The 24,853-nt window shown below is 35.9% G+C and overlaps 1 protein-coding gene across 2 annotated transcripts in view; it reads left to right on the forward strand.

The window, feature by feature from the left end:
- Positions 1 to 24,853, forward strand: part of RETREG1 (reticulophagy regulator 1) — a 65,345-nt gene that overhangs the window by 19,039 nt on the left and 21,453 nt on the right. The window contains exon 1 of one of the 2 annotated variants that reach the window (XM_083824333.1): positions 20,113 to 23,111. The exons of the other annotated variant lie outside the window; for it this stretch is intronic. Within the exon in view, the coding sequence (XP_083680459.1) occupies positions 23,077 to 23,111 (35 nt within the window). The 5' untranslated portion in view covers positions 20,113 to 23,076. Of the gene's footprint in view, positions 1 to 20,112; positions 23,112 to 24,853 lie in introns of those variants that run through there. 2 annotated transcript variants of the gene reach the window in all.

A 24,853-nucleotide genomic window follows, 5' to 3' on the forward strand; every position in this document is an offset into this window, starting at 1 on the left:
TTTTTTCCAAACATCTGCTTTTTTTGGATGTGTTTTGTTTTTAAGAAGACCTTTTGTAAAGCGTCACTTTTAAAGCTTCCCAGTTTCATGATCAATCCCAATTTTAGGATTGATTTTTTTTTTATATTTATGAAAGTTGTACAGTAGATGTTCAGAAATCATTATAATCATGGAGACATTGCTTTTGGTAGCACTGTGTACAGCAGTCTAATTCCTTTTGACTTTTACTAAAGGATACCCAATCTTTTCTTTCCATACATGATACTATGTGATGCTCAAGACCATTACAATATGATCTTGGATGTCACTGTGTCTTAGACCCGATGGTTTTAAGCTGTTACCATGCATCCTCTGTCTGGCTGTAGCCACTTTTTCTTGAAAGAAAAAAAAAAAGAGCACTTTGTTATGCAATTCTGGTTTTGAAAATTAGTCAGTATCTCATTGTGATGTTTCATAAATGGTAGCACAGCTTTGTGAGGATTTTCAGAGTAAAACTTTGTGTTGCACTATTATGTTTGCCTTGTGATAAAATATCACTGTTCTGATCCTTGCAGTTTTTCGCAACATTCATGTACATTGCACATCCCTTCTGCTGCAGGTATACTCTAAGCATCAAAGATCTAAGCATTAAGAGTCCTTCAGTGAAGATATTTTTGATTTGTTGCACTTGCTTTCAGTCCTTGTTGATCTTTATTCAGCACTGCTCAAGCACTGACAAGGTAGAGCAACATGCTTCTTTTTTGTTGTACTACCTCAAATGGAGAATGGTAATTGTCTCCTGTTTGAAATGTGTCTATGTAAGAAGACTCGTGGCTTCTGTTTGTAATGGAGACATTTACTACTACATGATGTTAAAAAAATTTTAAAACCAGACCAAGATGAGATCTCATCCTGAACCTTTCTCAGTGCATTCTGTTTCTGAATTTGCTTCTGTTCCTGAGGAACTTCTAAAAGGGTTCTCCTGGCTCTGCTTTCTGAAGAGAAGAACCTTTCTGGGAAGAAACCCAGAGTGGGGCTTGCCTAGCAGATAGACTTGCACTCTCCCATTCCCAAGAGGAGGGAAAAATAAGAATACGCATTACCCTGAACAGCATGTCTTATCCATTGCTGCCCACATTTCATCAGACCAGTCAAGATTTAGACTTCCGTAAGAGGAAATGGGAACATTAAAAGAAGAGAGGCTCTTCTTGGTTGCAGCTTCTAACTGGCAGCCATCTTTATATTGAAGCCATTTAGTACTTGATGTTGAAAACCATGAGCTGATCATGAAGTTCTGTTCGGTATCTGGCCAGATTGGGTATTTCTAAGATTATAGCCTCACTGACTGTTGTGGTTTAACCCGGCCGGCAGCTAAACACCACACAGCCGTTCGCTCACCCTCCCCCCTCCCTCTCTGGGATGGGGGAGAGAAACAGGAAAGTGAAGCCGGTGAGTTGAGATAAAGACAGTTTATTAAGACAGGAATATAATAATAACAATAATAATAATAATAGTGATAATGATAATAGTATTAACAATAATAATGTGTAAGAAACAAGTGATGCACAATGCAATTGCTCACCACCCGCTGACCGATGCCCAGACTATCCCCCAGCAGCCGGCCCCCCACCCCGGCCAGCCACCCCTATATATTGTTTAGCATGACGTCAGATGGTATGGAATACCCCTTTGGCCAGTTTGGGTCAGCTGTCCTGGGTCTGTCCCCTCCCAGCTCCTGCTGCACCCCCAGCCTGCTCGCTGGCAGGACAGAGCGAGAAGCTGAAAAGTCCTTGGCCTGGTGTAAACACTGCTCTGCAACAATTAAAACATCAGCATGTTATCAGCGCTCTTCTCATCCTAATCCAAAACATAGCACCCTACCAGCTACTATGAGGAAAAATTAACTCTGTCCTAACTGGAACCAGGACACTGACAGAAGCCTACAGACACACAGCGGTTGTTGTCCAGAACATACCTGTTTCTTGCTAATCCCCTCCAGTACCTCACTCAGACATTTCTTTCATGACTTTACCGTGGTGGTGGATGTGGCCTCCCAGTGCTGTTGAAGTTGCTGCCTACTTTCAGGAGAACAAATGTTATTGATAGAATACTACATCCATTACTGGGCTAGCAGGTGTTAAATCCCTGCCTTGGTAGATCAGCTTCAAATTCAGAATGTAACTTTTCAAGACCTGAGTTCACCTTTTGACCTACACAAATTCCATGCTTGTGTCAGCGTAGATCAAAGAAGTCTGTATACATTATAATGGTCATTGCAGTCTGTGAAGTGCAATATTGTGTACTGACAGTGTGCAGAGCTTGAAAGTCATAGAAATGTTTGGTTCTTGCTTGGTCTTGTTTGTTGTTTTTTCCAAGAAGAAAAAAATCTTTCAAATATAATTATAACTCTGTAATGCACTGGTGCAAAATTCTCCTAGTATGTCACAGACAGCAATCGAAAAAACTCATGCTATCACAAAAGATGAATAATTCCCCCTTTCATCAAATTACCACACTATGAGGATGTGCTTCATTTATTATGTCTGAGGCTTTACATACATCTGGTTTGCATATGCTTTGCCTGCTGCATTGGTTTAAGACAGTCTTTTAGTCATTTGACTAAAGATTTCTGATCTAGCCTGCCTAGTCGTCTTTCGTGATCAATTAAGAAAGAGTAGAAATACGTTGTGAGGTAGATAGCATGATTTATCTTGTCCTAAATCAGATGTCTGTAGGCTAGTCAGATATGTCCTACTTTTTGTTTCCCTTGAATATACTGTAAACCTAGGGTGAGGTAAGTAAACACAAAAGGTCCTCGTATCATTCTTTCCTGTTGCTCTGAAGGCCTATCTATCTTAAAGATGTCATCGAACGATGCTAATGCCTACGATAAGAAGCTCTCTCTTGCAGCAGTGTGCTGGGATACCGTTACACAGCAGTAATCACTGCAGGGTTTGACAGACAAGCCTGGGGACTAGATTTACCTCTGTCACTATGTATGCAAGCAGTTTTTGTGAATTGAATATCCAGCACAGTATGATTGCGTCTTCAGATCACTCTTGAGACCTTGAGGATATGTTGCTTAATCATATCTCAAAACAAATGTCCTTTCCCTCAGGGTGTTGCTGAGATCTGTTTGAAGATGAGCAGATTAGGTAATAAGAGATTTCCATTAGGAAAATGAAACAATCATGGTTGTAACAGAAATGTTTCTGCTTTATGCTTGTTAATCCATCTCCTTGATGTGGTACATAGTAACAAAGCTAAAGTAAGCCAAAGCAGTCATCTGTGGGCCAGTGCTGAGATGGGGCTATTGCTATCAGTTTCTGTTGCTCAGATGCTCAGTCTTGGTTTGGTCATCCATATTAGATCTGTTCTTCACATGGCTATACACAACTGCATGAAGTCTGGTAACAGGCATTAGAACAAACAAAAAAACGCTTCCCTGTGGATCTCTTAAATGCCTCAGCAGACAGAGGGCAGGATATAGTCTAGTAAGCAAAAATATACTTCAGAATGCAAATATTGCCTTCTTGGGTTGCTTCAGTGTAATCTGAAGGCATCAAGTGCAATCAAAGAGTTCTACTCCTGACATAAAGTTTGCTGTTCTGTTCATTTTAGCTCATATGTTCCTATGAGTTTGTGTTGTGAAATATATGTAGCTACATAAAAGCTATACAACATACCTCAAGTAGTTCTCCTTAAACATATGACTCTTACATGTTTTTGGTTTAAAAAAAAAAAAGTGGTTGCAGTCCCGCAGAAAACAGATATGTACTTGTGGAACTACAGTCTTAGCAAATGAAATGTGAGTTTTATTTACAGATTGAATTTAGATTTTATTTATACAGTAGCCACTGTACTGCTTAAATCTAAAACAGAATAATTCCATTTTTATATAATGCATTGTCCCAGTTCATATAACAACATGCATGGTTAAATATTATTCTCTCTCTATATATACATATATATAAAAGCCCAGGCTTTTGTAAATTGCAGAAAAAAATGTATCTATTATAAAAACAGCTTGACGCTAGTATTTTTTTTAATAGTGCGTTACCTTTTTCATGCTTAGTGGTTGTCATTCCCAAGTTGTTAACTTAGTTCTCGGGTAGTGTGTTCTTTTTCAGAGTTTACTTTTATAGTTGGTAAACTACAAAATCAACACTCTGGTAACATTTGGTATATTAGTTTTCTTACAGGAACGAAAAGTAATAAAAGTTTAATAGAAAGTCTGTAACTTACTCAAAAGAGTCACACTTGAAGTCTGAAGAGCATTTAATGTGTTTTCCTATACACCTCTGCTTGCTTCTTTGTTGGTCGGTTCTTTTTTTAAGCGCAGGGAAAGGAAGGAGGTGGCATAACCTTTGTAGATACTCTGTATCCTGTATCTTAACTGTATCTTTGGTTGGTTTGTTGTAGGTGGTAGTTCTGCTTTTGTTTTTGTTTTTCTGCATGTAACAGATTTCTTCTCATGAAAAGAGTGGCTTACAAACTTTTGAGGTCAGACCAACTTCCTGTGATTCTTTAGTAATTTGTCTTCAGTGTGATTCTTCCTGAGCCATCACATGACATTTTCCACTTCCTCAGCTCCAGGAGCTCAATTCAACTTTTGTTACGGAGTTTGCATGGAAGAGGTGAGGGGAGAAAATACTGGAATTGTCTAGCCTCTTTACAGTTACCAAACATTGCATATCTACTTCTGTAACCCTAACTTGTTTTCTGTCCCTATCAGTTAAAAATAGCAATAAGGCATTCTTGTGATATCAAGAAAAAAGTAACTTCTGAGGAAGTAAGGGCAGAAGCAAACGACCAGGGGAGTTTTACTGAGGTTTCTTTAGCTGTTTTTAACTGGGATATATTCCATCACCCCAATTTGATATTTGCTGACTTGTGATTTAGGCTTTTTGAAACTTTGATCATTCGTGTTGCTCTTCTCTCAGTATCCATGTATTTCTTAGCATGTTACCTCAAACCAAGGCCTTCTCATTGTTAAGTAAAAGAGATTAATTGTGCTATATATTATAAACATCTTGCAAATACATCCCAGGCATAGATTTATTTTCTCTGAGACTATTGCAAATAACTTCCAGCTGCTTAGATTCTGATGGGAACACTCTTCTTTTTCTCTATAATATTTGTTTAGTATTTCTATTTTTTGCATTTGTATATTTGGCTCATCGAGTATCATACATCCCTGGTGAATTTGACGGGTTGATAGTTTCCTACCATTTTTCATTCTGAGTTCCTCTGTGAACCCTGATTCTGTCTGCTATAGCATCTGCCACTGCTCTCAGGGTATTTTCACTGAGTCATCTGAAGGATTAGCACAGGTATTCCATGAAAGTGCTAAGGATGTATAAATCTCATATAATGAGATTTTTCTAATATTTGCCTTTTGGTGTGACTTTTTTATTAAATGTGCAGTTATTGGTACTGCATATAGGACATATTTTAGCAGTTTGTTTTTAAATCTTATATAGGAAAGTTTCAAAAGCATTACAAGAGTTAAGATGTATGCTCCTATTTTTTTCCTTACTGCAGGTTAATTACTTTTAAAAAGAAATACGCCTTCTTTTTTGCTTGTTTGTATATGGAGTAATCCTTGTTGACTGCTTTAAGGGCTTCTCAGCTGTGTTGTTAACTTAGTATCTCTCTAAGTATCCAAGTGAGAGCAGTTGATCTGAAATTGCCTGGGTCACTCTATTTTTTTTACCTTTAATAAACTGTAACTCCTGAAGAAATGGATTAGTCTTTTCATTCCTGTCTTTTCCTCTGATAATATTTTTTTAATTCATTAACTAGTTGTAGTCAGAATTATCAAGAGTTATTTAAAAATGTGTAAACTATTTAGACAGCTCTGACAGGTTTACTAGTTACTGTATATTTTGGCTTGGGTTTTGCAGCACCAAGATACTAGGGAGTCATTTAGGAGATTGCCCTTGTTTACTTCTGAATTTTTTTTCCTGCTCTTCTGATAGCAAAAGTGTTTTTGTGCAAATCTTTAATTAAACTTTAAGATACAGAAGAATACTGAAATTTCTATCAAATCAGACTATCCAAGCTAATCATTTCTAAGTATTTTGAAGCATTCTTTTTAGTTTCTTTTCATGGATAAATGAATGCTATTTCTTGTATAAATCAGAAGGAGAAATAGCACGGAATAGGAGTTTTCATGTGGAGGCTTCTAGAGGTCCTTGTACATAGCATTCTGTCAGTTTGCCTCCATGTTGGAAAATAGGTCACCTGGGCACCAGCACAATGAGACGTGTGTGTTTAAAATACCTTTATTTAAGTGAAGTCATTGCATCCATGGTTAAATGTGTGAAATAAATACCTGACATAAATATAGCCTTTGCAAACTGCAGGGTATGCTGCATCCTGTGCAAAAGTGACTCAGTAATTAATTTCCTTTGTTACTCATTGGTAAAAATGAACTCTTGCACTCAGTTGAAAAAATGCTAGCTTCATAATGATGGGAGGATGGAAATACAGCCTTTGTTCATCGCTTTATATATAAACCTATGTCAGCTTTTCTTCAGCAACTTGTAACATAAAGCCATCTCTACCTTTATTTTTTTGAGTAAGTATGGAGCTACAGTCACCTTTCAATTATTCATAAGAGTTTTGCCTGTGGATCTGTTTATGCCCAAAATGCAGTTCTGTTAAAGGTGTCTGTGAGTGCAGCCAGGTGGATTTTTACATTGTGAACAACCTAAGAACTGCTAATTCTGAGCTGACCCAGTTTTGATAGCTCTGTGTCATTCTTGCTGGCATGTCACATAATACCCGTATTAGCACCACTGAGGAAAAATGTAACCTCCAAAGTTGTTGTTGTTGTTTTCGGTGTGTTTTTTTAACCTTCAGCTTGTTTTCAGCATTAAGAAAACAAAACAGCTCCTGAAAGCTGATGAGAGTTGAAGGGAGATTGATAAAGTGAATACAGTAAGTTCAGTCGAGGAGGTGGGTGGAGAAACGAGCCAGAGAAAAATGCAATAATAGCTGGTGTTACTCTGCAGTTCTGCTGTGCCACTTGTCCCTTTCTTCACTTTGTACCATCTCAAAAACAAGTGCCTAGATCTACTCTCCTGTTTTAGGCAAGAGTAAGTATGGCAGATCCTGCAGTTGAACTTGCTCTTTTGTACAGTGCAAGAACATTCAGTTGCCTGTAGTTTGCCAAGTTTTCTCAGCTTTCAGCGAGGGAGTTTAAAGGTGTCCTTCACTTGTTAATACTTTCTTGTTCCACACTGATGCAGCAGTATTATCACAAGTGTTTTTTAGCATGAGAGATAAAGCTTTAAAAGCCTTACTATAGGGAAAAGAGAATGTACCCTCTCCTGTGTTGAGTTTGTGGGACGCATTTTGGATGTAAGGTGAGAGCTGCAAGCTTCTCTTCAAATACTTATCTATCCCACCTTCACGGGTTGATTTCTTAAGCCAGTGAACATCTCTATAGGAAAATTATACCTGAAATACTCAAGAGAATATTGTGCTGGTACAATCTGCCTTACTTTTTCTGTATGTCTTGAGGGACCCCTGTTGAAGCAATTAATTAGCTTTGCTTGTTCTGGGGTGCAAGAGCTCCACATAAAGTATTAAATGAGTTGTAGAAAAAGAGAAAACGCTCACGTACTTCGTAAATCTAAGCAGATGGTGTTCACTGACCATTTTTGAGCAGATCAGCTTCTCAGAAATACTGAATTCTGTTTGCTAAGGCATAGCATCTATTGTTCTTTCTCTGCTTATTCAAAATTGCTTGGAAATTCTCAGCTTCTGACACATACATTGTATATGTTGTTGTCAAATCTGATTAGTACGGCACTTGCGGTATAAAACACTTTGCTTTGTTACTTTTTTGACTCGTTTATATTAACAAAGTGTTTATTATGAATAGCATGCTTCAGAGGCAGGGTGTAGAAGAGTACGCTCTTATTTTGGCTGCTTACCTAAATAGCATTATAGGAAAATCTGTCCAAGGACATGATTGACATGTATTTCCTCAATAAGAAAGTGAAACTTGGAATGAAGTGTATGTGGGGGAAAGTGGAAAAGACCCCTCTTATCTTAGATAAATATCCAGTTGGAGAATCCAAAAGGTTTAAACATACTCTCATAAAATGTCAGCCAAAAAGTAACATTCTTTCTTAGACAGGTGTACTTCAGTGCATATGTTGAACTTAGCCTCACGTTATGAACTGTCTCTTGAAGGGCAGCAAGATACTTCCTACCAGGCTCAGACAGGGAATGGAGAAAACTTGGATACAGTCACAGCATTCTGAAATGAAGAGCCTGCAATTCCCTGCCTCTGTCAGCTCTCACCCTGAATATTTATTCCTCATCCATGAACATATTTGAATTAGCATTTGGTATTCTGGGATTTTCTAATTTATGGTGGTAATCTATTTCAAATGTCTTGCAAGTTATTGTTGTGTCTATGCAGAAGTAGCTGTATATCAATACACTAAAACAAGGTCATTGGTTGGTGTGCAATCTTGAAAATAAAAAAATTAAAATTGAGGTATTGTATTCCAAGGGGCTGTAGACAGTGTAAACTGGAAAAGTCAATCTCTCGTGAAGTAAAGAATGCCCTTTTTAGTGCAACTCCAAACTCTTAAGAGTCAGTAAGGCTTTCTTCTGCATTAAAGATATCCGAGAGCCCAGGCAGACTTAATAAAATGTTTCAGCCATTTTTCTAGACAGTGAGATCTCAGCTGATTATATTTTATCTTTGAATTGGTTAACAAACAACAGTGTTTTTTTAGAGTAGCAAGGTACGAAGCCTGGTGAAGAGGACAGAAAACTGACATACAGTCAACACATTCTTTTTGTAACTCTCTGTATGGTCTTATCTTACAGTACATTTGAACTACTGTCTAGTTTAGGAACAGTCTGTTTGATTACCAAATAGTTATTTGGTGTGTTTGATTGTCTCAGGGATTTGTTCTGTTCACAAATGTAATGCTGATATTTTTTGCCTTGTGTATATTTTCTAAAAAGCTCTTTATAATTAGGGAGCGTTGCATGGTATTATTATAAATGCCTGAACTAGCAGAATATTATTGCAATAAGCATGGGACAGATCACAAGTACAGAGAGGAAGGCTGCATTTCTGACCAGTGTGGACCTTTGAACAGTATGACAGACCTCAAATTGCTCATCAACAGAGAAGTTCATAAAATTGACCTTTTTAAAGGGTAAAGGGTAAATTTAAGTGTAAAGATTAATGTTAGGACGCTCATGTGCCTTGTTCCTTATGTTTATTCCATTGCACATGTAACATTTTCACCATGGATATTTTTATTCTATTCTTACCGCTTTCCATTTTAACAGTTGAACAACTGTGGGAGATAACTTACAATCCTGAAGTCATTTGACTTGTCATCTTAAAGGGTATTTATAAACTATAGCATTCAGGGAGCCCCCAGTGTTACTTTAAATAGAGATACTACTTTTAGGATTAAGAAAAAATGGAGTGTTTCATTTTGAAGTTGCTTTTCTGAAACAAGTCAAATCATATTTGAATAAAATCTCATAAAAGCAGGTAGCAAACTTAATTGTGTTCTGTATTTTAATATAATAATGAAAGACTGCATGAAAAGCAAATGGTATGGGTTATGTCAAACAAAAATATGAAAGAGGTATTTTTCTGCTGTAAGTACAATTGGCTTTTTTTCCCTTTTAATGTTGGTCTAAATTATCTGTTTCCTTTAGGAAGAAGTGTTGCTTTTGTTATTTTACTATTTGGGGACAGAACTAAAATTGGTCCCACATGGAAAGGTTACTGAATCAAATCCCAAATCTGCCATAGGTTTATTTATCACAGGCATTTGCCTCCCATTTTCAGTGATTGCTTGTCACAGTTGATGCCACTCACAGAATTTTTCTTGCCACATCAATCAGCATCAATCCAATTATGAGAATATATATATATATATATGATTGTACATGGAAATTGAATTGTTCCAGGCCAGTTGTACCTGAATATTGGTTGCAGCATTGTCAGACCAGTGTTCACATCATTCTGCAGACAATGAAAAGGTTTCTAGAACCTTTGAACCTCTGAACAAGTCATTGAATCCGTGGCTCTTTCCTCTGCTTAGGAAGCTTGTTTTTCTGTACCATTGTATGTGGCTTGATAAACTGTATTATTTAAGTAACATTTTGTACTGTCTCAAATCTCAACAACAAGAACACAGGTTGTAAAGTCTATAGTGCTACGCAGTTTTCCATAAGCAATACACTCCCCATATGCAGCAAGAATATTTTGCACAAAAAGAAAGTATGTGCATGTTTCCCAACAGCCTGTTGAGTTAATGTCAAGTTTTCAAATTCTAAATAACTTATAAAGCGTATTGGAAATTTAAGGGTAATAAGAAGAAAGGGAAAAAAAAAAGTCAACTTTGGTTTAATTGACAACTCAAATGTTTCTTACTTCCTTTATGAATAATGGAACAAGGAATTTATAAGAATATAACTGAAAGGATTTCATTGCGTAGAATCTTTAGAACGGTGACAGTCAATAGCAAGAGTTTATAAAGCAGTAGGATATTGACCTTTAATTGCATCTGGTTTGCCAAATACAGGCATTAGATTACAAAACGCATGATGGAAATTATTTACTGAGGGCATGAGAACTTAGTTGTAGACCCATTTTTTTTCTTGTTGCAGACGCCTGGGTTGTTGTAACACGTGAGGGTGTGTTTCCCAGCACAACATCTGATTAGTCACTAATTTAGTAAGGAATGTCCTGGCACACAGTTTTGTCAAAGCATGTGAGCCTATCAGCAGAGTAACATGTTATATTCTTTCACGTGTTTCAACATACAGTTGAATAAAACAGCTCAGCTGTTTTGAAACAAATGTTATGATATTCCTTCCCTGAGTCTGCTTTTTTTTTTCTTCTTACTGGCAGAAGAGATGTTGCATATGTTGCATGTTTACCTACTGAAGTGCATTTGGTGCCTAAATTCTTTCTCTGCTTATATTCCAAAATGCTGTAGTCAGAATCTAAATAACAATGGAATTCTGCTCTTAAGCTACACATCTTTAATTTTTACACTGAGGAAAATAGAGGGCGGCATATACTCATGTCGTTTTTCATGCTCAGCGTAAGTTTCCCCATTCCTGGAATATATGTGAGGTAACCAGATGTATTCAGGAGTCCAATTTAACAAAAATTTTCAAAAATATTTACTGTAGCTTAAAAATACGGAAGTTCTTTCAAGTCCTGCTATATGTTATGTTCACAGCATCATATGACAAACACTTTCTTTTCCTAGGTAAGATTCTCTATAACAAGAACGATCCTCTTCCATTTCTTAAGCCATTTCTTATTAAGTGCTTTGATTAGTAGTACAACTAAGAGATCACTGACATAGTTATGGCCATTGACATTACTGTAGGCCAGTTCATAACATCAGGATAATTTTTAAGAGAATTTTGTGGTGAATACAAAAAATGTCTACTTTTTAAGTAGTAGAAATATGTTAAAATAAGTATTTTTAAATGTCAGAAGTATTTAAAAATCTGTGGTAAAAATCACAGACAAGAAAACCGAGAGAACGCTGAGTAGAGTTTGAGGTAGGCCAGTAGAATTTTCAACAGGCATTAGCTGAGTTTCCTTGTTCTAAAAGGAAATAAGTCTGGAATTCAAGAGAAGATTTTCCTGTGCTTTAAACAAACAATAAAAACAAATGTGGGAGACAGGTGAGAGTAAATGGCTAATTTTGTGTTAATGGGAGGTCAGAAGGAGTCTTTCAGCAGGGTGTGCTGGAACCATTCTGTTAGATGTATTTCTAAGATACCATAAGGAACATGCCTTTTCTCTCCCATTATTGGAATGAGGAAGCATAAAAATAGCAAGTAGCAGGTTGAGAAAATAAAAGGATGCAATTAAGCTTTGGAAATCCTTAACACAGGATTGTTGTGAAAACTTGAAGTACATGTGGATTAAAAATATAAATTACAGGACGGTTCATTGAAGCAAATTAATTGAAGGCTATTAAAATACAAAGTCACCTCCTCTGAAAGTCCCTGATCTACAGTTCATTTGAGGCTGTATTGTATTTTATAGAGGTATCATTACGTATTTTCCCGCATCTTATTCTGTTCCTTCAGTACCCCTAGGTACTCAATTTTGGCAACTGTTAAAAACAGGATACAGGGCTAGATAAACCTTTGGCTGGCCCAGTTTACCTGTTCTTGTTAACCACATTACAAGCATAGACCTTTCATTTAGTGATGTAGTACTAAAGTAGTCACTTAAGACTGAAATAAATGCATCTATTTATTTCTGCATTTATGTATGTTTTTAATAATTTGTAAATAAATGTTAAAGTCTGAGAAATTCTGGAAGGGCATGTTAGATAACCATTGCCCAGTTTTACACTGTGTTGTTACCAACAAATTCATGGGAAATTCAAGGTCAGAATGTGTCGATGAACTTGCTTTAATGCATTTGAGTGTGAGATCAGTGTCATAAAGTCAGTCAGAGCAGTGATGTCTGAGGTTTGCGTGTGATCTTCTAAAAACAAACAAAAACAACAAAAAACAATTTCTTAACATTTTGAAGAACATTTAGCCAAATGCACCTGTATATTTCCGTAGAATGCGAGCTGAAACAAAACCATGTAGGACTGTTGTCTTATGTATTGACTGCAAGGACCCCAAATGTGTCTGAAGAAGTTTTCACATCATAGCTGTACAGGAACAAAACTGATTCCGTTGTCAGTTCACTCTGAGCACCCAGTTTTTCTAGGATGGACAGCTTGGCAACTTCAGTTATCATTTGTTTGCTGAACTCAGTATTTTGTACTATAATCAAAGTCTCAAAACATGTGGGAATTCGGCTGAAAACTTCTTAATCTGATGATGAATAGAGCCCTAAGGAAGCTTCTGTAAAGGACATATAAGCAGAATTTTCCATTCAATACTTTGAAAATTATTTCAAATCCTTTGTTCAAAACCCTTCCAGATGTACTTAGGAAAAAATATTTATTTCATCAGTCATTAATCAAAGAAATTGCATACTGAAGAGGGTTTTTTTGTTTGTTTTTTTTTAAAGAACAGCTTTAGCATATGGAAGTCAGTCTGTTAGGGCTTCCTTTGTCAGTTCCTGGGGTGATCAGGAAAGAAATGCAGGACACCTGAAAAGTAGTTGAAAGACGATGTATTTGGTGTATTTAAGGTGCTCTGAATATTTGCCAAATAAAGACCTTTTTTAATTTTTTTTTAAAATAAGAAAAGCTTACTTCCCTGGACTAAAGTAAAACTTATTTTTTTCACCCTTCTGTTTCCCTCCTGTGTAGGACATCTGTATATCAACAGAGAAGGTTTTTCAAAGCAGAGTTATGTCTGAGGACAAGATTCTGAAGGAAACAGCAAAAGCTTTAAAAACATACCATGCAGCTTACACATTTATGTATATAAAATACAAGTATGTATGAGTAACTTATAAACTTAAAGCTTAATTCTTCAGTATACTGATGGCAACATATGCAATTGAAAAATACTTCCTACAGCTTAATAAATGATTTCTTTAGAAATCTATAGGCCTCCATGAAAAATGAGGGAGAAGAAAGTTAAAACAGGGCTGCTATTTTGCCTTGAGAAACAAGGCGTTCTGTACATATGGTCTAAAAGCCCTTGTGAAATGGATTGAACTTAAAAAATAGGAAAGGAATGGGGAAATTAAATTATTATATACTTTGGTACAAAAGTCTAGATAAGTGAAGTTAATTTGTCTTCCTGATAGCATTGTCAGCCTCTCAGCAGAATGTCATCCATATTATGATCTTTTAAGGCAGGGCTAAGGTTATCAGGTTTAGCACTTCTGGCTGAGTGCTCTGGCACCATTTACACAACCAGTTCAGGGCATTCCTCTAAATTGTAAGTCTGCCTGTGTGCTCTGACAAACAGGCTAGGCTGCAGCTCTGCACTGATCATTGCTCCTGATGTGAATGTCTCTTGGCTTGTATTATCCCCAGAATGGTTTAGCTCTGTAGTTTTTTGTGGGAAGGTGTGATTGTAGGAGGGGGTTGACTTCTCTGTTGCAATCTTGGCTGCCCTCTTGCTTGCTCTGTGGTGTTTTATTGGCCTTCCTAGCTTTAAATTTGCAGTTATTTCACAGAGAGCTGGATGCTAAAACTTCAGAAGGATTGTGGTTTGACAAGTATTTGCTTTGGAGAAGCTCCAGAAAGAAATTGGGTATACTAGTCACTCCAGGATAAAAGTTTACTTTGTTTTCATCAGTGAATCTCAGAATTAATCATCCTATTCAGTCGGCAATTGTATATGTATATGCATTGCCATCATGTGAAACATACCATTTCTATGTCTAATGTATTTCAGATGCTATTTCTCATTATTGCCCATCTCACCCTCCTATTCTGTTGTCTGTGATATTATTCAAGAGTATTTTCTTTGTTTTGATGTTAGCATTTAAGAAGCTTATGTCTTTTTTCTTCTTCCAACTGGCAGAGCTGTAATTGAGATTAAATGGTAACTTGAACTGTGATGATGAGTTCCTATATATTATTGTTGTTTTGTTTGTTTGTTTTTGTTGTTGTTGTTGTTTTGCTTTTAACATTTCGGTTGCTCTGCATACACAAGTATGTGGCTTCTAAAATGTCATGCATTATTTTCACTGATCTGTTTTAGTTGGTAAATACTTCAACCTTTGTTTATATAAATTTACATTTTGATTTTGTTGTATTAGATTTACTAATGTGCCATTACATGTATTGGAGTTGGAAAGTAGTAATAAGTAGCATACAAATTACTTATTGGTCTGTCAGAAAAATCTGGCCTAAATCAAGTCACAGCAGTGATAATTTAATACTTTTGTGTCACAGATCTGCATTTTTATAAGCTCTTGCAGTGAGACTAAATAAGGATGATTCTAGTGAAAAAACTCTTTTTGTAGGGAGAGAATATTCTGGTTTTAACTTCAGACATAGCAAACATTAAGAGGCTTTATCTTCCGTCACACAGTAAATCAAAAAATAAATAAATTGATGAGAAAAGTTAACAGTATAATTCGGTAATCTGTCTCTCTTTTGTGACGTAGGCATTAACAAAGGATGAAGCCCAGAAGGGCAACCAGAAGAACCAATATAAAGTCATATTTAGAATGAAAAAACCTGGCTAGCAATCCTGAATATTAATCAAGAACTTTGGCTGATTGAGTTGGGGCATAAGAACAAGTTGATGTCAATGAGAATAATCGATAATATGTAACTATGTTCTATGAATCCATTATAATGTACATGAAGTCCTGTGACGATTTATCCTTAAGTTTGTAATGTCTAATTCAGGGCTGGTGACCTGGACTTTGATCTAGTTATGGCTTGCAATTGCACTCTCCGCTCTGAGATATTCTTATGTTGCATCTAAGAATAAATTATTTAATAAGGTGGAAAACTGGCTCATATCCTCCTCTTCATAGGATGATGTCAGTATCAAAGTAATGGTGGGTTCTCTTAGCAAACTGTTAGCATATTAGCAAAATCATTTGGACATGGACATTTGTTAGTATGTGTCTCTGAGTGTCATAGTAATCTTAGAGATTCTGTAAAGCTGAGTGATTTCCTACTTTGAGTTTAATTACATAGGGAAATATCATCCAAATATTCTCTTTTCCTTGGTAGCTCAATGGCAGTCTGTGGGTTTTTTTGTTTGGTTGGTTGGGTTTTTTTGCATTGCTTTGTGCTGTGTTTAAGAGTTACCTTAGAAGGCAACAAATTTCTCAGGTTTGTGCTTTAATGCTTTGTATCAACACTTTTGAAAAATATTTTAAAGTCTTCATGTGTCCTTAAGTATTTTCTATCCTTTACCAATTCATTCAATGCAAGCTGATTTCATTGTATAAATATCTTGCTACTTGGTCTGCCTTACATATAGTTCACCTCTTTTCAGTGGCAGAAGAAATCATGTCTGAGAATAAGCAGATTCAGGTTGCTACAAACCAAGAGAAACTGGTGGAGATGCAGGTCTCAAAATCTTGAGTATATGCCTCAGAAAGAATTTGCATTTTAATGTGACTTAACTAAATTACAGATCATGATTGTAGATGAACTAGTGCATAAGTACCTTTCTAGGTCTTCAGGAAATTGGAAACGTGGTATAGTAAACAAAATAACAATTTCATGAAATGGTGTGTAAAGAGTCTCTTCAAAAAAAAATGGAAAAATATTCAGTTACCTTTACAAATTGCTCAGATCATTGCTAGGTGACATATTATGTGGGGTTTTTTTGTTTTTTTTTTTTTTTTTTCTTCTCCAAAATGTGTTTCTTTTATAGCTGTTTGAGATCCCATGGCCAAAAAGCCCCAAGGCAGTTGAGATTTTCAGCCTTAGTGGTAAGATCTTCTACAACCCTGTCTCCAGCTCTTCTCCGTTTGTCACACAACTCTAGCATGATCTATCATATCTGTACTAGAAGGAGATTTGCTATCTTCATGTGACTAAAGTGCAGTTATTTGCTTTTTAAATGCTGTTGAAGTGTCTCTTACTTCCTTTAACTCTTCTTTCTGCCTGTGTTCAAAAACTTGGAAATACGCTCATGCACAGTGGTGCACTATTATGCGTGCTTTATGTTGAAACACTAATACCTCACAATGAATTTATTGTTCCTGATGCAAGTCAGGTTTGGGTGTCTGTTGATAGTCTTGTTGCTATGATATTCCATTTTTTCATGATTCTTTTCAAATGCATGTTCACGTGCTTTGTTCTGCTGAGTAAATATTTCTTGCATGTGATATATCATGTTTAGCTTTTTGAATGTCACGTATCTTTTTTTTGTCAAATCCGAATGTTGGCTTTGTTTTGTTTTGTTTTCCTGAATATGCAGCTTGTGATTTAAAAAATGCTGTAACAAATAGTTATTTTATTCAGGTATGAAGAAAGAGTCCTACATAATATGCAGGATTCCATGAGGAGAGAGGAAAAAAAATCCGGAGTGCATATTTTCTTTACTTTTGTTGGTCTTCTGTTGAAAAATCTTTTTTTTTTCATTCCTAGTATCATGTACACATAATACAAAACTGTTTTGTGTGTAGTAGGTGTCTTAAGGTTTGTTTTCTTCTAGCACAACGCTTACCAGACTGAGGTCATACCCAGTATAATACTGCAAAGAACTGTGCATATTCAGCAGGTCTGTCTTGATTGTTCATTTATGCTTGTATGAAAGGCTTCATCTCTTCTAAAACAAGCTTCCTGTACCTTGGAGTGTATGATGAGATCTCAAAGTTAAGTAAATATAAAATAATGTAATATAAAAATTATATCTAATTTGAAGTTGGATTTAGAAAGAATTGGGACAGGTATTCAACAAATTTGGATGTTGAAAAAATTGGAAAATTGGGTGTGCATTTCAAATTGATGAAATATAGTAAAACACTTACTTTTTCGTGTGTGCATGTATAAATGCATAAATGTACATGCATGCAAGCACACATAAATGTGACCAGTCTATTCACTTTTTTATATTGAAAAAAAGGGGAAAAAATACTGTATTTTGGGGAACTTTGTTTATGTTATTAAAAAGAGAGGTTTTCTTACAAGTAACGTGCATTTCAAATGAGTTTAATCTTAAACATGCTTTTGAAATTATGGTAATTTTTAAACTTTTAAACAGACTCTTGCTGAAAGTAATATCAGCATAAACTGTCTACAAAAAGTAAAAAGCTAGACTTCCCATTTCTTCTGGAAATCTGATCTAAACTTTATATTATTTTTGTAATTTGATTTTATGCTATGAGTCAGTTGAGTTTTTTTTAGATAGTTTATAAGTATATAGTATGATGTTTGTTATTTTTATTCACATTATTAAAAGTGAGACTCACTCATAGCTGAATAATTTGACCAGGGTTATACATGAAAAACACCCTCTTACTGTCTTTCTAGATGAGGAGAGAGACAGAAGGCAGCAGTGATTGTGACTAGTTCTGGAGCTGGTAGACAAGTTAAAGCATGACTAACTAAAATAGTTGTAGGTTTGCAGACTAAGTGGGATACGCTGTCAACCACACGGTGCCAGATGATCCTCCTTGTACTCCACATGGACAGCGTGTTGTCTTTCACCCACCTACTGAAGTCCTTGAGCATGTTCAGTATCTGAGTATGTAAAACAGTGCATCTACACTATTTCCGATCCTCTCAGCTACTCAGTAGCTGCATTCTTGTCTTTGTCACGAATGTACGCTTATTTTCTTCTCTTGATGATGACATCCTTTGAATTCTTCAGTGGCTATCTGTAAAAGGAAAGTTTCATGCAGATGTCTACACTGTTTTGTGAGGCCATTTACTTTATGACTGTGATATATGTTCAGTCCAAATCAAAGATAAGAACATAACAGGTAGGAATTCCTGATCAAGTAGTATGTCAGGCTGGCATCTGATCTATGCACTAGCACATCTTTGGGAGGGTTTCTTAATTCATGTATGTAAAGAGAGCAGTTATCAACAATCAAGGAAGTAGTCTAAAGAAGGTTTGTGTTTTTTTTGTTTTTTTCGGTTTTTTTTTTACTTAAAAGAGGGTAATGTAGACGATCAGAAGTAAGGATAATTTCTTGACGTTATCTAAATGTAATGAAGAAGACTGTGTACTCTGGAAAGTTTTGTATACAGCTGTGGTAATGAAGGCGAACCGAGTGTGAGGAGCAGCTCACTGAAAAGGTAAAAATGTGACGATTAGTGTAATCAGTAATTGTAGTTGATTTATCTTGATAGTCCTGTTAACACATCAGGAGCAGGAAATCTTTGAGACACTTTTTAGTGCCAGTAGATGATAAAGTAGAAAAGAAGAATTTAGAGATCTGGCCATAGCAGAAGAACTAAATGTATTTTCTGTTTCTGTGTTCACTGTGAAAAGTTAGGAAGGTTCCCGTTATAATAATCTTCTTTAGGATTTCTTTCCCATTAGAATAATCTTCAAAGAATCTACAGCAAACTGCAGCCTCTCTAGAAGAGGGTGATAAACAAACAGAATAATAACAAATAGTGTTAGGGCTCTACAGAAATTCAAAGATGAAATACTACAAGCTTTACTGTATAACTTTTGTACCAAGACATTAGTGGTAATACACAATTATTTTTTTTTTTTAAAAAAAAGGTTGTAGGGGACACCTAGGGAGCTGTGGGCTGGTGATGTAGTCTGTACTGGGCAAAGTGGTGGAATATGGAAGGAGACAACACCAAAAAAAAAGTAAACCGCTTGTTAAAGACAATACTTCTGGGGAGGAGCAACCCTTTTCTTAGAAAAGGGGAACCATACTTCACAACTCTATGTTCTTTAAAGTATTAAAACAGTGCATTTATGGGAAGAGCTGACCAATAAAGTCCAAAAGGCTGCTATAAGAGAAAAACTAGTTCTGAATCTGTGCATAAAGTTATTAGTTCTGAACTGGCCATTCTTATTCAGAAATTAGATGCTTTGATCATAATGAATTGTCAGTGACAAAAATGTCAGTGTAGTAATTACTAATTGCCAAAAACAAATTAGAATTGCTAAGAAAGGTACAGAGACAGAATAAAAATATCTTAACGGTGAGGTGTAAATAGACATCATGCCCTCACCTGGAATAACAGTGTATGTTTCTGGTCTCTTCCATCCTAAATTGGTTACAGTATACATGGGAAGAGTTAGGAAAAGAACAGTGAAAATGTGGATAGGGAAACAGCTTTTCCCTCCTCAGTTCTGTCATTCCTTGTTACTTTGAGTTTTCCACGTTGAAAAAGTTTAAAACGGATTTTTAACAATTCTAATACCAGCTTTTTTCTAGGCAGCTCCACCTCACAATTCTGCAGTTCCATCAAAAAGAATATTGTAAGGGTCTGTAAAAGTAATAGTGTGAAAATCTAATGTGACGGAGCTGTCATCTATCTGGTCCAATAGACGTTCTTAGAAATCAGCTGAAGCTGGAAGTGGCTAGTTCAGAGCAGCTAAAATCAGGTGATTTTTCAAGCAGCACATAGTTAATCTGCAGATGTCCTTCCTGCTAGATGTTACGAAATGTTATCACGGAATGAAAATCCTCTGAGGAGAGCTAAAAACACAGACCTCACTGCTGGCTCTGGAAATCCATGAGACACCAGTTGGAGCCTGGAAGAACATTTGGAGAAGGTAGCAATGCATTTTTTCCTAGGCTGCACTTCTGGACACCGTTGGAGGTGCCAGATACTCTTTGGCCTGATTCAGTACAGTACTTTTGTTCACCTACTGCTGTCCCACCCACGTGTATTTGAAGTCATTCCATTTCATGCAGCTGTGAAGTAGCCTGGAGCCGTATCTGCTGGAAAAATACAGTTTGGTCAATACAAGCTCTCATTCCCTTGCGTATGGAAGATGTAAGACAAAAAAAAAAAAGTGGTGAATTTTCTAGATGGTTGTCTTTGAGACAACTACCTTTGAGGTAAAATACTGTCATTACAGTACTGTTAACTACGTGCTCATACTGTTTTGAAATCTGATTTGCAAAAATGATGAGCACTGAAATCAGTAGAGTAGTCCATGAGTGCTTTATAAATGCTCTGCTTTCAAAGTAACAGGTCCTTGACATTTCAGTTAGATACTCATTTGGTAGACAGTTTGGAACTAAATCTATCAATAAGTAGAGTGATAATATCGTCCTCACCGAGGGCAGGGGAAGAGTTCTAAGGAATTGTAAATTGTGAAACATTTTTCTGTTGCAGTGATGAGTGCTGATAAGGTTCTGTACAAATAATAATTTTTATGAGAGCATGATAAGGGAATGAAGAGTCCAAAGTAGTACTGGAAAAGTAGGGATTATAGCAAGTTCTAATAGTGGTACACAGGAATAGGCACAATACTGAAGTCTCTTCAGCTTACAGATGTGGCCATCAAATATATTAAAATGGGTGTGGTGCCACAGTAAAATGCAAGTGGCTATGTTAAACTGTATTGTAATGCATATGAACAAACGAGAAGTTACAGTTTTACAGAAGTTTTGTTTTCATTTTTGATGCTACATTTACGTTTTGAATGTTGCTTTTGCGTGTTTGCAGATTTCAGTTATTTGTTTTTATTCTTTTCCTACTTGTCAGACTTCAAATTTTGATCTGAAAATGAAACTGTCACAGATAAAGATTTTACTAAGGAACATTTGGAGTTAAGCAGTTCTGTTGTTTCAGGGTAATCTAGGATGAAACACAGCTCTCATTATTTCAGCTATACATATAAGTAGAAAAATAAAAGAATATTCAAATAAGCAGGTATAGTTTGCCGTGGAACTCCTCTGAGTAGGACAGGGCTTTTATTTATATTTATGTATAAAACAATAAATTACACAAGGTTTTGTGTGTGTGTGTGTGTACATATAATAATTTAGAACTAGGATTTTATTCCTGTTTTTATTCTCCCTCTTTTCTGTTTAAAGTCCAGTAGGATTAAACCGTTACAAGAATGACATGTCATACGAAAGGTTGAGGAAAGGTATGGATACAGAAGATTGGATAGGATTAAGAAAAGGAGAAAAGAACTAATGAGAATGCTAAGTAGTAAAGTAACAGTAAATGCTAATAGTAAAATAAGTTGTTCTTCACAGACACCCGGTGTTCCTTTTTTTGTTTTGTTTTTCTCACCATTTCCTGAGATCACTTCATTAATTTAGATACTTGCAAAGTAAATATAAATCATACAATTTAAAGTAATAGATTATGCTGTTTTGGGAATTTTTACAGTTTTTATTTAGATCTTACTGTTTGTTTTGAAGCATTTTATATTGAAATAAGAAGAACAGATATGGTCGCTTGTAGTTTAGAAAGTTAAGCAGCATCCAGCTGTATGACCCACAAGGCATCAAGTACAGCTTATCAAATTGAGGATACAGGGTGGTTATTTTTTAATCTGCCATGGCTTTGTTCCAGCCTTATTTTATTTTTTTTATCTTTAAGATGTGACATTCCCAGGACAATTCTTACATGCTGGACAGGCAGATCTAAGTCTTGGTGTGGACTCCCTTATAGAGAAAAAAAAATCCATGTGAGGGTCTTTGGGTGGGATAATTGTTTGAAAACATACAAAGAACAGGTCAGGCTGTTAAATGGAAGAAAGAAGCTGTGCGAAGGAGCAGTGCTGAACAACATAAATACGTGACCCCTGGAGTCTTGGGCTGCACTACAAAGCTTCATCAGCACAGATAAGGTGGCTGGGGTGTTGAAAGTTTATAGAAACATAGCTGGTGTAGCTGGAGTGACAGAATCCCTGTCATGCATGCAGCAAAAAGTGATATGAGGAAAGTGATTTTGTTAGTGCACCTTAGGTTGTTCACAAAGAGTTTGGAAGTATTTTGGCAGAAAGCCTCCACCTGTCGGCATACTTTCACTTATGAGAGGACTGCCAGTATAATTTGCCACTATACCTATGACAGCTGAGACTGCTTGTGGCAGACAAGTTTGGAATCAGAACTTAAAAATAATGCAATTAATCTTTAATGAAAACTTCTCTTCCTAATCCTTATTTTAAAAGAATTGCTAAGTTTTTATTTTGGCTGTGAATTTAGTCAGTGGAGAAAAATTTTGCTTGTTCTGACAGGTTGTGACCGGCACTTTGTGAGAAGTAAAAATAGAAATTTTTACAGTTACAGTAAGCTCTTCACTCTTAAGTTTTCTAAATGTGTTACTTTAAAGCGCTGTGCCATTTAGCTTCGTATCATTTTGGTTTATGCTCGCTTGCACCTGAGCAAATGGAAGACATTGAGGAAGAATTCCAGTGGAAGCAGAAAAATAAGATGTAATAACCGGGTGATGATTCTCTCTCACATGACCCAAAGAAAAAAAATGTTGTGCTCTTGGCTGTGCTTGCTACTAAACACCCTGTCATAGTGTGCGAGGTGAGTCACGACTTGTTTATTTATAGCATTGGCCAATCAACGCAGAACACTCCGAACTTCATTCAAGACAAGCAGACACTTAGGATGTGTTGTAAACATTTGCTCTCTGAGCAAGGAGCTTTTCTCCACTGCAAACAGAACAGGTTCCTGGTGTGGTGCTTCTAAAACACAAAGCAGACTAGAAGATCTTTGCCTGGATTATCTAAATTGGTAGAGAGAGTGAGACATAATTTTTTTTTACGTCTGAAATGCCAGACAGTGAGGATCTGGGACAAGATGAAAGGTACTGTAAATTGATTCTGATGGCCTTTTTGTACAACATAATATAAACCAAGGATTCCTATAATTAATCTGTATGATGTCCTAAGTTTTCATACTAGTTCTAAGATCAGTTTGCTATTTGTTATAACAGATAGTCTAGTTCTTGAGAGCTTTGCCTCTAATGCTAATCTAAGGCTTCTTAGAAGAGAATAATTGAATCTTAATATATACGTAGAGGTTAAATTGCACAGGTCTTGTATAATTCTTAAACTAAATCCAAATGGAACAAAATACTGGGTGATTTCTACTTTGTCCCAGCCATGGGACAGCTTACAAGCCTCAAAATGTCAGAGAGGCAAATACTTTATATGGAGCCACATACTGACAGAACCATAATTCATTAGTAGGAGATAGGGCACTCTGTCCCTTTGTGGTATGCCTGTTGTTTTGAAGTTTAGTTTTTATCTTAATAAAACCAACAGCCAGGACAAGAAGAAAGTAGTTGGACCTAAAACTTCACAGCAATTTAACAAATATGGTTTTTTGAAATGTGATCTAGCACATTCCCGTGGAAATAAATGTGCTAATTAAATTTAGCTAAATAGATTTTAAAATAGATGTTTTAAAAGCAGATGTTATTGGTGTTTGGCTATGACAGAGTTTATAATTTAGATTTCTTAAAGTCCAAACTGTCTTTCCATAGTTAAGATTTTCACTGTCTTGATGCTAATTAAAATGTTGGCTCCAAAACAGCATTAATAAATACTTGATATTGGGGGAAGAAAAAAAAAATGTCCTGTATGTGGAAGTAGACTTTTTTTAGAGGTTAATTTAAAAGAAAGTAGTACATATAGGCAAATAGAAGAAATTGTAAGAATTAAAAGTGAGCATTCCATTATGTCTTGGGACTTGATTTCTTCTTTTTATATTTAAATTTGAACATTGTGGATGCTTTTCCAATATGTATGCATATGCGTTGTTGCAGGATGGGTGAAATACAGAAAAATTTCTGGTGGTCTGTTGTAGATTAGATAGGGCATTGTCACCTAACTGGATGAATGTGGGTGAATGGATCCCCAGTAGCATAATTGGGTCTTTAAGGGTAGGGTCACCTACGCATTTCCGTTTGCAGGGATCTAAGTTGTGCCCTATATATGACATAGATGCAAAGTAATTGTAGCACAAGGTAACACTTTTTTTTCCTTTTAATGAAATGTTTACTAATTATGTGATAGCCACGGAAGTGTAAATTACTATTCATTAAAAACTGTTTAGCTGGATCTCCAGTTTGTTAAACTGTGTATTTTTCAATACAGGAAAACAACAATATGTATGACACGTTGAAAAAGAGGATTCAGATCATAATCACTTTTATAAATATATATATTTATATATTTGAATTGATTTTATGAAGTATATATATCACGTCCTTCCTTGGAAATATTTTATCAAATACAAGATTGGAGATCTCATCAGCTGAGAAAAACAAAATCATAATTTTGATTTTTAAAAAAAGTGTTTATCAGTATGCAAATGGAGGCAATTTCTATGCAAAACATACACACTTTGTCATACATAACTTCCTTTGTTCTCAATTATTTCTCTGTAACAGGTTTTGGCAGTAAAAAAAGAGATAATACTAGGCCCAAACCTGTTAAGAACTTTTTATTTTATGAATCAAAACTTTTTTATTGAAAAAGGACAAACATTTCTAAAGCAGTGACCTGAAAAATCATTATAATAAAACCTGCTCTCCCCATTTAT

This window comes from Anser anser (genome assembly GCF_964211835.1).
Source record: "Anser anser genome assembly, chromosome: 2".
Taxonomy (NCBI): domain Eukaryota; kingdom Metazoa; phylum Chordata; class Aves; order Anseriformes; family Anatidae; genus Anser; species Anser anser.